The sequence below is a fragment of the Coptis chinensis genome, chromosome 7, assembly GCF_015680905.1.
Source record: "Coptis chinensis isolate HL-2020 chromosome 7, ASM1568090v1, whole genome shotgun sequence".
Classification (NCBI taxonomy): domain Eukaryota; kingdom Viridiplantae; phylum Streptophyta; class Magnoliopsida; order Ranunculales; family Ranunculaceae; genus Coptis; species Coptis chinensis.
This window is the reverse complement of record NC_141462.1, coordinates 77,711,464-77,725,816: the sequence shown is the minus strand read 5'-3', so window position 1 is coordinate 77,725,816 and position 14,353 is coordinate 77,711,464. Positions and strand designations below refer to the sequence as shown.

The 14,353-nt window shown below is 35.7% G+C and overlaps 1 protein-coding gene and 1 long non-coding RNA gene across 2 annotated transcripts in view; one reads left to right on the top strand and one right to left on the bottom strand.

Moving 5' to 3' along the window:
* The window catches only part of SBE2.2 (starch branching enzyme 2.2), a 29,596-nt gene that overhangs the window by 12,176 nt on the left and 3,067 nt on the right, over positions 1-14,353 (top strand). Inside the window, exons 10-18 of the mRNA XM_086572248.1 lie at positions 214-335; positions 720-839; positions 2,573-2,702; positions 2,820-2,930; positions 9,673-9,801; positions 10,043-10,146; positions 11,450-11,594; positions 13,747-13,894; positions 14,036-14,136. Coding sequence (XP_086428374.1) covers positions 214-335; positions 720-839; positions 2,573-2,702; positions 2,820-2,930; positions 9,673-9,801; positions 10,043-10,146; positions 11,450-11,594; positions 13,747-13,894; positions 14,036-14,136 — 1,110 coding nt within the window. The remainder of the gene's footprint in view (positions 1-213; positions 336-719; positions 840-2,572; positions 2,703-2,819; positions 2,931-9,672; positions 9,802-10,042; positions 10,147-11,449; positions 11,595-13,746; positions 13,895-14,035; positions 14,137-14,353) is intronic.
* On the bottom strand, positions 5,989-6,488 carry LOC147489055 (uncharacterized). Its single transcript, XR_015201865.1, has 2 exons — positions 6,333-6,488; positions 5,989-6,251 (listed from the first exon to the last, which is right to left on the bottom strand). It is a non-coding gene; the product is annotated as an uncharacterized LOC147489055 (long non-coding RNA).

The window sequence follows — 14,353 nt, the reverse complement described above, 5'->3', positions numbered from 1 at the left end:
CTGTTAATTGAACTTATAAGAAGAAGGAAAAACTTGGACCATGCCCTTTCTCATTTCCCACTTTTTATCCTGCATCATATTTTGGTATGTTCTATGTGAGATATTTGGTCATATTCTCACAAGCATTAAACCCATTTTGTCTTGCATCATATTCTTCTATATGCTTTGAAATATTCTGGTCATATGCTCACAAGCATTCATTTTGGGATGCAGGAACCGAAAATTAATACATATGCCGAATTCAGAGATGATGTACTCCCTCGTATAAAAAAGCTAGGATACAATGCTGTTCAACTTATGGCAATTCAAGAGCATTCATATTATGCTAGCTTTGGGTATGCTTTCTAAGACATGGGGACCATAACTCTAGAATAAATACGCTCAAGCAGTGATTGATTAAACATCCAATGTGTAGTCTTTTTGTTCTTACTGTGTTCATTTTTTAAATTCATTCTTTATCAAGTACAGAAGTCTCATAATCATTCATCTTCAATAATTTATATATTTTTCTCCAGAAGTTTAACCAATTTAGACATCTGTTCTATTTCATAACATCTATATTTGAAAATGCAACGTTTCCATTCTGATTGTCATTTTTTAGAAGTGCTTTGACATTTATGATGTGGCATGTAATGAAAATACCCTTCACAGTTTGCAGTGTTGTTATGGTTTATTGTTGTTAAATTTACCAAAATTCCACAATTTTCTCTATTCTGCAGGTACCATGTCACCAATTTTTTTGCACCCAGCAGCCGTTGTGGTACTCCAGAAGATCTTAAGTCTTTGATAGACAAAGCTCATGAACTAGGTCTACTGGTACTTATGGACATTGTGCATAGGTGATTATGTTCTAAAATCATTTATGCTTTATAATTTTTTTTAAGACCTCCATTCCTGTTCCCCTTTTATTATGTCTGAAAAATGCCTTGACATTTGTCGAGATGTGGAATGATGTTGGTCATGTGTAAATTTAAAAACCTTATTGGATATCCTTGGTCCATCTTATTTTTTTTATATCTTTCGAGAAAAAGAGGCTCTCTTGATTGTGTAAGTGTTTATGTTGACATATATGAGTGTCCCCGAGCCTACTCTAGTAATATATTATTAGAATTGACCCTTCACATAAGTTCGAGTTTATGGAGAAATTGACAATTTAACATGGTAGTATTGGAGTCTCTGGTTTTTGAGAGGTCTCGCGTTCAACTCCTGCTAGGTGAAGATGTCCAGTCCTTCCTTTTACCTGTGTATTTCCAATTCAACTCCTACTAGGTGAAGATGTCCAGTCTTTCTACCTGTGTATTTCCAGCATGTCTTGCTGAGGGGGAGTGTTGATATATATGAGTGTCCCCGAGCTTACTATAATAATTAATAGAATTGACCCTTTACATAAGTTCGAACTTATAGAGAAATTGACAATTTAACAGTTTAACCTGTTCTCAATCTGGAAATTGCTACTGCTACTACCCAAATGGAAGATCTCCATGGCAAGGAGATCACATTCGCGAAAACTCAGCCATTAATTCCTTTGTGGTGTTTATTATTATTTACTTTTGGGTTGAGTGTCCCTTTGTGGTGTTTATTATTATTTTTTTTTTGGTAACTCAAGTTTCGGGTAGCTAGCATCCAAAAATAAACACCCCAAAGGGACTCCCTACCCAAAAGTATACTTACAAAAGGAATCATTGGAATCAATGGTTTGATTTTTCGTGAATGTGATCTCCCTGCCATTGAGATCTTCCATTTGGGTAGTAGCAGTAGCAACTTCCTAACTGAGAACATACTAAATAATGGTTAAACACTTGCATTGGAAAAAAAAAGAAAGGAGTCTAGCTATCTATCCCAAAGAAACACCCAACCCAAAAGTGTACCTACAGAAAAAAAAAATTGCAATTGATTTATTTTATAAGTACACTTTTGGATTGTGTCTCCCTTGAGGGTCTTTATTTTGGATGGCTAGCTATCCTACCCAACTTATTATGTTAATGCTATTAATATATTTGAGTCCCCTAGGATCGTATATGTTAACATATCATGATGCAAAACTTTAAATGCTTGATGTGGTACTATAATTCCCCTCACATGTGCGTACTTGAACCAAACACATGGATTAATTCTATCAGCTGAGATGAAGTAGGTGGGTCGTTGCACCAGACACTATAGCATGCTTTAATACCATCTTTAATTTAAATCATACAAGTCGAAACCAATAGGCAATGAGTGGAGCGGTCCCAGGATTTTATATGTTTGGTGGGACTATGTATCCAAGCTGAGGATGGAGCATTATTACTTTTGTTCTGAATGGGATGTAGTGTAGGAATTATCCTTTAAAATATTTAATTTTCACCGATTGAAAAGAAAAAGTGTCGGAGATATCTAGTACGCCTGCTAGTTTTTTTTTTTTTTTTGTTAATCATATCTACTATTCATATTGTTAATCATATTTATTTCAACTGTTTCGTCTCTTGAAAGAGCTTTTTGTTTCTGCGTTTCTTGGTTTACTAAATTTTCATATTCCACGATTGCTGTCACTTAGATGTTCTTAGTTTCTCACTATGTCGTTTGTCAAATTCAGCCATGCATCAAATAATGTTTTGGACGGATTGAACATGTTTGATGGTACTGATGCCCACTATTTTCATTCTGGTGCTCGGGGTTATCACTGGGTGTGGGATTCTCGTCTTTTCAACTATGGAAACTGGGAAGTATGTGGTCTTTGTGAGCTTTTTAGTCATGAAAATTTACCAATGCGGAGGTTTCCTTGTTTCATTGTCTATGGTTGTAACAGATTAGTTTTTCTTTTGACGTGTTCTTCGTTCCAGGTATTAAGATATCTTCTTTCAAATGCAAGATGGTGGCTCGACGAATACAAGTTTGATGGTTTCAGATTTGATGGCGTGACTTCAATGATGTACACTCACCATGGTCTGCAGGTAACGTGATAATTTACTCTAATTGGAGGTGTACTACTGTGACTTTTACTGTAGAGAGCAGCGCTCAATATGTTGCATCACACTAATGTATTTTCGTTATAGGCTAAAAACCTGCAAGTAGAGAAAATTGCATGTGCAGACATATAGGCTTAATCTTTTCTTAATTGCATTTAATTGTATGACTACTGGTATGTTACATTACTAGTAACGGCCCGTGTCTTCGACCCGGATACGTTTCCAAACAATTGCATAGGATTGATCTTAACTCAAATGACCTTTTTATAGTACGAATTTAGCATGATCTAGATTTTTCCTGTGACACAAACGTTTTGTGAATTTTGTTTCTCTATCATTTGCCTTGTATATAACAGTGATATGGAATTTAAACATCATAGCTTAGTAACACGACATTTTGTGTCTTGTGATGATCCCCGTGTGCATAAGGTTTCGTTTGAGCATGTTTAGTGTGCACAAATAAAAAAATGGTTCTATAACCTTTAGTGTAAGCGGTGAAATCAATCATTGCAACTGTGATCGACAGATATCCCCTCAGTGACACTTAGGTGCAAATTTACGATATATCAAGATGTTTCTTGATTTGCCAAATGTCCAAAAATAAAAAATAACACATTTCATAAATTTGATCTGTTTCATAGGTACTCAATTTCATTGACATAGTCCTAAGGTATGAAATAAAAAATAGAAAAGATTTGTAACAAATTCACATAACAAAAATTATTTTGCACATACTTAAATGGACTGAACATTAAATTTTGTGGTTCAAAAAGAAACTTAATTCATAAAAATAAAAATAAAAATCAGTGAGTAAATGCATTTTCACCCTGTTGAACATAAATAACAAATTGAAATTGATCTAGAAATGAGTTTCTAAACAACAGGGGAATATATAAAAATACATATAAAATCCAAGCTTATAACAGTTTATCATACATCTTCAAATTAGCAGACTTTATCCAAATTGAAGCTACTTCCAAATTAAAGAGCTTGCAATACCAGCCAGTAAAGATGCTAGTTTGGTAATGCTTGTAGACTTGCAGTTGCATAAGCCAATTCAACCAATGTTTGTAACTATTACATTGACCAACCAAAAGCAAGTTGTAGCACTAAAAAGGTCTGAAGCCACTTGTCTTCATAGATTATAGTACTTTCATATGTTATAGTACGTACATTCCCCATCTAGTAGCAACTACCAATAAAACGGTGAGTTATGAACTTGACATCTCTCCATTAGTTCTGTAAGCGTCAAAGCATCGTTTACCAGCCCTTTAGGCAAAACAAATAATAACATTACCTGAGATATTTTACCCAAAAAAAAATAAAAAATTAAACAATTGGAAAAAGATTGTGAAAAAATTATGTGATTTTCTATGTATTACTTCTAGAGGAGCTTAGCTTTCTCCTATACCATAGCAATAACAACATGGATAAATCAACACACGACAAAAGCATTTATGTCTTCACCTCTAAGAAGATTCAATATCTTTTCTAGCTGTTTTTCATTCCAATTCAACTATATTCAATAGGGTTTGGTAGCTATCCCAATGGAATATAACAATATTGGTGTGTAAGTGGGGTTTGTAGCCATTAGATTTGAGATCAGAGAGTGCAACTCACACATAAGAATCCTAATTCAAGGCCCTTAAAGATGATGCCGTGATGGAATACCTAGCGCACAATTTACAATCACTGTACCCACTATACTATATTCTTACACTCCTAACGTACAACAATTCCACGCGCTCTCTATGTGCAAAAAGCCATTTCAATATTGAGTTTTGGTACATTTGCAAAAAATGATAACAAAAGCATTCCAGTATTCCACAATGTCACCTGGATCGGCAAATTAGGTGAAAAACTGATATACCTGTTACAATGGTATTTTATTCAAACTCAAATATGTTAAGAAGTCAAATGTAACTCGTCCCTTGACCCGATAGACAAATTGTTTGGTAGACCAAGTGGTAACAGTACTGGAAAATGTAATAATGCATACAAAATGTGTAACGATCTGCCCCATCTTACCACGTCGATATTATCCCCAGTTAGCCACTATGGACATCCGACAGTGTGGTTTTGGACTCTGGACAGCAACTTCCCAAGAGGTCACCCATCCTTGGACTACTCCTGCTCGAGCATGATTAACTGTGGAGTCCCTACGGAATCCACAACCAAACGATCCGAAAAATGCCTCGACGTTAATATTTGGAGAATCAATTACTTATAGTCAGGATCTTTGGACAATTGTCTAAGCGAAGTGGGATCACACCATGGCGCAACTGTCACCCAACACCAGGCTAGGCACTTTTCCATCATACCCTTTCTTGGGCCACGCCTGAGCTGTCCTCGACTCTGATACAATTTGTAACGATCCGCCCTATCCTACCACGTCAATACTGTCTCCACCTAGCCACAACGGACATCCGACAGTGTGGGGTTTTTGGACTCCGGACAGCAACTTCCCTGGAGGCCACCCATTCTTGGATTACTCTTGCCCGAGCATGCTTAACTGTAGAGTTCCCATGAAATCCACAACCAAACGATCCTGAAAAGGCCTCGACGTTACGATTTGGAGAATCAATTATTCATAGCCAGGATCTTTAGACAGTTGCCTAAGCGAAATGGGATCACACCATGGCGCAACTGTCACGCAACACCGGGCTAGATGCCTTTCCATCATACTCCTCTTTGGGCCACGCACAAGGGTATCACAATGTATGATAAAATTTAAAATTAAGAAACATTACCTCCTCATAGACATTCACGAACCTATCAAAATCATACCCAAAATCCTTACTCAAAAACTTATTCCAAAGCTCACCCCTTAAATTTAATATAATGTCTCCTTAAAAAAGCAAATGAAAACACAAACATTAAATTATAATAATTGCAGCTTCAAATAACTTATATATAAATAAAAAATCATGAAATATGGTGCAATAGCTGAAAATTAAAACAATGAATATGAGAACACACCCAATAAGGAAAACCAAAAGAGAGAATGAATATGACCCTCAATTCACTCGACAACGAATATACCTAATGAATAAACAACGAAGTCACTAAATGGAGAAATATAGAGAATGAGTGACACTCAATGTTTGACAATGTATCCCAACATGTAAAATGAGTATTATTGACAATTTATACTCATTGATAGCTTAGAACACGTAAAATGAGTTTTTATGAGAGAGAGAAGAGAAAATGTATACTTTAGTTTTTAGGCATACATACATCAGGTTCAGTGACAATTTCATCTCGAACTTGTTGTCGGTTCCTTGGTTGCAGAAGTCTATCATCCACCTATAAGAAGGAAATTCTTTGCTGTGAGGGTGCATTAAGAAAATTGTATTTGATCACAAATAATACAACAGAATTGCATACCTCAGCTTCATCCACCCTTTGAGCTCGAACTTGTCCTCGCACTCTAGTGCAATGAGTTACTACATATTTTTGCTCTTCCATGATTTCTTTTAGAGCAAAACCGTGTTTGCTAAGACAAAGGCCTAGATTCTAATCAACGATAGTTAGTCACTCACTGATAAAAAAAAAAAAATAGTGTCAAAACAGTAAAAGTATATATAAAATGCAAATATGTAGATGGTGTAACAATGCAACTTCAACGGACGGATGGAAATATGTTGGGTAAAATTTTAATACTGACAACACATGAATGTCCTCAAACAATGACTCCGGACATGGCAGGTGTAACAAAGGGCGCTTGTAATACATCCCACTCACCACTCAGCCCACTACAGGACGGAATCAATCGAAGGTGTTCTTTTGAAAAACACGAAAACACATTATTTCTCGGAAAAAACAAAATTGGGTATGTACATTTTTAGAAAAAAAAATCAAAACAATGGGCACTATAGAGTTTTAAGAGCTATGTTTTTATCATATCAAACTTTCCTTCGCAAAATTTTCAACTAGAGTAAACTAATAGAATGCAATCCCTCTTCTTACATAACACAATGCACAACTCTGCGCAAAGCATCTTATAGAATATTAAAAGCTTTGTCCACTTATTAACAATTCTCAAAATCCATGTATGATTTGAACAAACAATGATTAACCCAAAACACATTGAAACAAATGCACCCCAACCATCAAAAGTGATCTGGCAAATCAATCACTACGAAAACTTGATAGGATGCTCACTGAATAAATCATTCGTATAACTAATTGAACTATTTTAGGAGCGTGGATAGCTTGCTAGAGTTCTTGGGCTCAAGAGAGAGGAAAAGGAAATATGCACTATAACGTGGACTGGTAGGGAATTGAAAAAAACACTCTTTTTACAGTTTAACATACCACAACGAAGAATATCACACCATCAATATATTCTATTAGATACTTCAGAAGACAAACACTGCTAGAAATTACACCAAATGTTCTTGTAAAATTCTATAAAGCGGAAATATTATTATGCTTAGATTAAGATTACAAAGGGACTCACTCTCCTTATATCTGATATAAGGAGAGAACACATACTCTGACTAATACCTACTCAATTTGGGACTAAACAACATATTATAACTTAGATATATCTCAACACTCCTTCTCACTTTGTATATTTTAGGTTTGCAATTGCAGTGCCAACCCTTGAGCATATACAGAGATATCACATAAAATATCCCTGCCAAATACAAAGATATAAACCTCTAATCTCCAGCCGCAAACATCATCCTCGAACAAGCACCAACACCAACATCAATAAACAAAAACAAAAGCTCCAGGCACATGCCATGGAAACTCCAATAAAAAATGCTCCTCATCTAGAGGTAGTTCAAGAATTGGGTGCAACAAACAACGGAAGAGCTTGACCAACAAAAAGAACGAAAGCTGAGTTGGATCCAAGAACCAATAATAAACACCAATCATAGCGTCAAGGGTGGTGTATCCAATCAAATCATAAACAACCAACCAAACCAACTAGAAAGAATTTCATCCAAAAGCAAATTTTTCAGCACATAACAACTATCATCCTTTAGTACTTTACACCAAAACTTCCAACATCAATTAATAGATAATGCAGAAGCAAATATTTCCAATACTCCCCTTCAAATCCAAAGACATATATCGCAAGTAACCCCCCATAAGCATCTTATCGCAACAAAAAATGACAACATAAAAAAAAACGAATTACCTCAACAAAAGGTAGTGGTCAATGAAACACCTGAGTACTCGGCACCACTGCGGCATAAAAGGGAATCAAACCCTGAAAAACTGAACCATCAAAGACAGCAGTATACGAGAAACTACTAAATAAGAGAGCGAAAAACAAAGCCGGTGAAACATCATAGAACTCCAGCACCATGACATAAAAGAGAGTCAAACCCTTGCAAGCTGAACCATAAAAAGGAGTTAAACTCTTACAAACGAAAATGCTTATTAACCAACCAATAATTATCAGGAAGTCCTACCAAATCGTACAAGTGGAGAGTAGAAGAAACTTTAACCTATATTTCTTAACCAAAAACATATCAAGTCAACCAAGAAATTTTGAGCTCACCAACAAAACCTAAAGAATAGAACAAACGATAATACCACAAGATTGCAGTGAATAGTAACTCGGTGAACAGTACTCGGAGGACACTACCATGAATAGAACTATGTGAACAGTGAATAGTATCGTGAACAGTGCTGCTGAATAACTCTAATGAACAGTATCTCAAACAGTGCTATGAACAGTACAGGTGAGCAGTAAACCCAAGAGCATAAAAAGAATATAATCAACAAGAACACCACTAAATCTGCTCGTCAAAAAAAATCGCTAACTCATATAAACAATACCACCAAAAAGAATAAAAAAAAACCTAACAAACTAACCTTAAAAAAGAGGGAATCCATCCAATAACCGGTCACCGATTGCCGAATCTAGCAACCGATGACTAGAAAACGTGAAGCTCTAGGTCTGAATCCTAAAACTGATACCATGTAAAATTCTATAAAGCGGAAATATTATTATGTTTAGATCAAGATTACAAAGGGACTCATTCTCCTTATATAATGAGAGAATACATACTCTAACTAATACCTACTCAATGTGGGACTAAACCACATGCTAGAACTTAGATATATCTCAACAGTTCCTTAATCAATGTTAAGTAATATAAAGTAGCCAACCCTGAAGTAAATAAACGACCATAGAGCTACCAATACTTGAAATTGAGCACTTAAACCATTTCCATTAATGAGGCCCTCTTTCATTTTCTCAATTTCTAAAAAGATTAACCATACTTGATAGAGCTAAGCAAATTGTGAGTATTTTCATCTAGATCGAGTTGAATCATTTGATATTGGGGAAGAAGGAAAAAAGAGTGCGTAAGGTAAAACTAAGGAGAGAGAGAGTGCCCATTGGCTTTGGATTTAGTGGAGAATACACTTTCTAGTTGAATCATGGAGACTTAGAGAATATGACGAGAACAGAATGAAGAAGGGAAGTGACCAAATAGGATGCTTTAAATTTCTAACCATCATGGGTGCTTGCCTTTCCTGGGGTTCAAATAAGCCATGCTTAAATAATATGAGTATGCCGATTTAACTTGCCATGAAGAATATGGGATGAATATCGGAAAATAAAAATAAAAATCTGGGATAACTCCTTTTATGATTTATTTTTGTTCGCCTTGTAGCATATCATGGATTGGTATCTGGTATGGTGTCTCATCCCCACAATTGGATTTTAGCATTGACCTATTTATATTCAATTAACTTGCAGATGGCATTTACTGGAAATTACAATGAGTATTTTGGGTTGGTAACAGATGTGGATGCTGTTGTTTATTTAATGCTGGTAAACGATCTCATTCATGGACTCTTCCCTGAGGCTGTTACCGTTGGTGAAGATGTAAGTAGGACTCTAAAACTGCAAGCTGCCAAATTGTAAGATCCCCACCCCCCAACCCAAAAAAAAGAGAAAAAAGAAAACTCAGTGCTGGTAAACTATATTATAGTTCTAATCAACTGTGCACTTCTAGAAGTATGCATCACATTAGAATTTTGCTAACTTAGGTTCTCTTTGTTGACCACTTTTTGTCTTTATTCACATTTTTAATCTGTGACTTTGTGCGAATATTCTATCTTCATAGGTTAGTGGAATGCCTACATTCTGTATCCCTGTTCAAGATGGTGGTGTGGGATTTGATTATCGACTACATATGGCGGTTGCTGATAAATGGATTGAGCTCCTCAAGTAAGTAGCTGCTAAAATGGATTCCTTTAGGAAATCTATTCCATTAAAGTGCCCGTGGGGAGCAAATAATATATTGGAAGTTTAAAAATTGTTAGGACCAGTCTTGTTCGTGTTGGTTGAATTCTTTGAGACGAGTGTAGACTACCACTTTCTTTAAGATCCAATTTGTTAGATAGAGGCACAACTATGTATAACAAAGGTGTCGTTGGTGCATTAAGGGCATGCCTAACAATTTTCTTGATAGGCACTCATGCGACAACACTCTACCCAATTTGTTGAGTAGAGTCAGTAAGCAATAATGTATATTGTATAAATAAATTTGCAGCCAAGAAGAGAGACACAGAAAAACACTTCAGGGTCCCACACACACCAAATGACAAGAAGAAGAAGAAGAAGAGTTTTGTTGAATGTAGATAAGAAGAATTGATAGTTATCAATGTGAAGCAGTGTTCTGAACAGCGGAAGGCGGGTGCTTGGTCTCTAACACAGACTTTCTTTCCTTGGAGTCAAAGTCATACTCGTCATCTCCCTCCTTTTTATTATACTTTGATTTGTCTGAAAAATGAAGGATTGGAGTTTCCATTTCTGGATAATTTGCTTTTTAGGCCCTTTTTGAGCTTTTTGGTTAGCCATTTGTTATCTTTGCCCACAGCCCACCTAGCACTCAGTCACCCAGCCAGTCTAGTCAGCCCAGCCACTTTCTTAAATGATTAGAGGCCTAGGCAAGTCTGGGAGTAGCGGCCTAGGCCAATTTTTAGAACTGATGTGAAGAGTATCTGTCAACAGAGTTCAGGCCTCAGGGGTATTAAATCTGAGAATTTGTGTTTGAATGACACGAATTGATCTTGAGACCTGGGATTTATAGTTAGCATTCATTAGGTCTTGCATTCAGCTATCAAAGGCTGAAGGTCATCATCTGTTAGATCTGAGGAGGTATAAAGACTCCAGTTTAAGGTTCATTTCAACTGTATTACTTATTTATTTAGCTTTCATTCTTGTCTATTTGAATCTCAATAGAACTCTCGTTTGACCAATTAAAAGGCATTGTTGAATCATAAAACTTTTGTTTTTCTGCTTTCTTAACGGAATTCATTTAAAAGTGAATGGAAATATCCCAAGATGCAGTTATATTTACGTTAGAAGTTGCACATATACTATGATTGGGATGGGATCTATATAAAAGGGTTTTTGAACATGCGATTATCCTCACATACCAGCTTGTGAGCAGCACTTTTGTAATTAAGGTGTCTTTCCTGGGGGTTATACTTGTTTCCTTATTCTTTTATTTTGCTTCTTTGGGCAGGAAGAGGGATGAGGATTGGAAAATGGGTGCTATTGTTCACACACTTACAAATAGAAGGTGGTCAGAGAAATGTGTTGTCTATGCCGAAAGTCATGACCAGGCTCTAGTTGGCGATAAAACTATTGCATTTCAGTTGATGGACAAGGTACATATGACTCATTAGCCTAAACAAACATGGACTTAATCATCTGAACAGTACATGGGTTGTTATATTATATGTTCGTATCTATCTAAAATGGACGCTTCATATTCTCCAAAAAAAAAAACTCTGTTTCCGATAAGTATCTGTGTTGGGTACTTGTGTCGAACACATGGACACATTATGCGTAAGATGTCGTATAGGGTTTATTACTTTTTTTAAAACCCAAAATGATTAAGAAAACAATTATTTTACTTGATTTTTCTAATGTAAGAATATTGTCGCAAAAGAGGTTAGATGAAGATAAGAGTCATGCAGGGAAAAGTTTGTCTTCCTAATATACCGAATGCATCCAATCCATTATAAGTCAAAACCACTCACCTTCATCAATCATCATCACTAGGATATGCTAACTGTTCCAACTTCCAACTTTATATGACTGTCCTTATCAGGAAGTGGTCTAGCTCGAATTGTTGAAGGCGAGGCGATGCAATAAATCCTCTAATCAAATGTTCCTTGAGGCAAGTCACATTTCCACCTCCAATCACCCTAGTGACAATAGGCACACAGAGGACCCCTTAATTATTTAGCATTCAGACTTTGCCTTAATATCTTGGATAGCCCTTGCATTCTTCTTCTTTGGCCAGTTTTGGCACTTTGATATACGGAAAAACCGAAAAAGAAAAGGGAAGAGTTCATTTACATCTTGTGTGTTCCTCCTCCTTTCTTCGTTGCTTGGATCCTATGTCTGCAACCCTTTTTGACCTGGAAAACAGAGTTTATATCTAGGTTGTGTTTGATTCCAAGAATCAAAGGTCTTGGAAAATCAAGAGTAGAAAATGGAAAATTCAGATCAATGAGATGGGAATGAGTCAAACCTTTCTTTTATAATTGATGTAAAGACAAAACAAAACAGTGAAATTATGGGTCGTCTACTTGTCTGTAAGCAATTCCATATGTAGATAGTAATAGAGGACGACCAAATTGATAGTTGAATTCTTTCGAGGGTATGAAACAGTGAAAGCAACAATTTAAAAATAAGGATATTCATAACAGGTGAGGTAACTTTGATGTTTACTCGAAGGCGGAAGCAATCTTCGATGATAAACACCAATGAAAGTTTATGGAAATACCCAAAAACTAGGGTTTGAATAGAAAAACGAATTCTCTTAATTCAATAATAATAATCAAGTCTGCAAATCTTAAGGTTTACATCTGCTTATAAAGAGAACTAGTTGTTAAAAAGAACAAATCCTAATCATAATAGAACCTGGGAAACAAAAATAGAAGCTAGTCTAATTCTAATTAACTAAGGATTCAAAATAGAAATAGAATAAAAGATAAACTCTAGCTGTAGCATTATGCATGTGCTGTGCACATGATAATCTATTGGCGTCCTCGCATCAAACTTTTCCCTCTTCTCTCTCCTATCCCCTCTTCTTCTCCCATTGTCTCTCTCATTTTCCAGGAATCACAGTTCATGTAAAACAAACACGGCGTTAATGATGTTATTATGTCATCATTTATAGGGGGGTACTCATGTAACTTTAACTACCTAAACTGCTTATAAATGCTAGTTTGAAAGTTCCCTTTCTACAATTTTCTCTCGAGAGACTCTGCTTCTGTTTCTTCTTCTTTTTCTAACTTGATCATGTGTTTCTGAATTTTCCCCTTCAATTTGTTTTGTGAATTTTTCCTCTTCAATTTGGTTTTGAAATTTCACAAAAGATAATTTCTTACATGACATACCTTTTCTTCTGTTCCTTGTGTCTTCCACCGACTCTTGAAGTTTAGCATTCTGAACAGTGAGATATTAGGATCAGCAAGTACTATCATATCTACCATCAAAGCATATTGTTGAGCTTGTTACAACTCTGAAGATTATGCCGAATACCATTTCCATAATAGTTTGACCCAGGATGCAGTAAACCCACAAATAATGTTAAGAGTATAAACGTGTTGTAGTCCTTGATTCAGTAAATGAATATTTGTACTCTCTAAAAATGCAAGTTTTGTCTTGGAAATTGATGGTTTCGCCATGCTTCTGTTTACAATCTGATGCTTTTTCTAGAAATTTTGCTTGAAGTTCCGTTTTTTTTTATATTGCTTTTGCCTATTGTTTTTGTGATGCAATTTTATTATCCCTCTTTATTTTCAGGATATGTACGACTTCATGGCTTTGGATAGACCGTCAACACCTTTGATAGACCGTGGAATAGCACTCCATAAAATGATCAGACTAATAACAATGGGATTAGGTGGAGAAGGGTATCTAAATTTTATGGGAAATGAATTTGGTCATCCAGGTATAAAGAATTATACTTATGTCTTATTTCTATTATCTAAAATCAACAAATTGGCTTGTAAAGTTAATTTTTTTTTATGAGACTAAATTGGTTAAATTCTCTGATACTCGTGGTGTTTTTTCTTCTTTGTTATTTTTTCAGAGTGGATAGATTTTCCCAGGGGAGATCAGCATCTCCCGGATGGGAGGCGAATCCTGGGTAATAACAACAGCTTTGATAAATGTCGGCGTAGATTCGATCTTGTAAGTTTGCCGCAATTATTATCCTTATGTAATTGTGTTGATTGTTTATTATGATTGCGAAGTAAAGGCATGCTTACTGTCATTTATGTGTCTTTGTCTAAGTTATGCAATTCAGATATGTGGATGTTTAATATTTGTTTTTTTCCTATTGTCCTACGGATAAGAAGATATACACAGAAGCAAGGTATTGAACTGAATTTCAGTAAGTAACTACTTG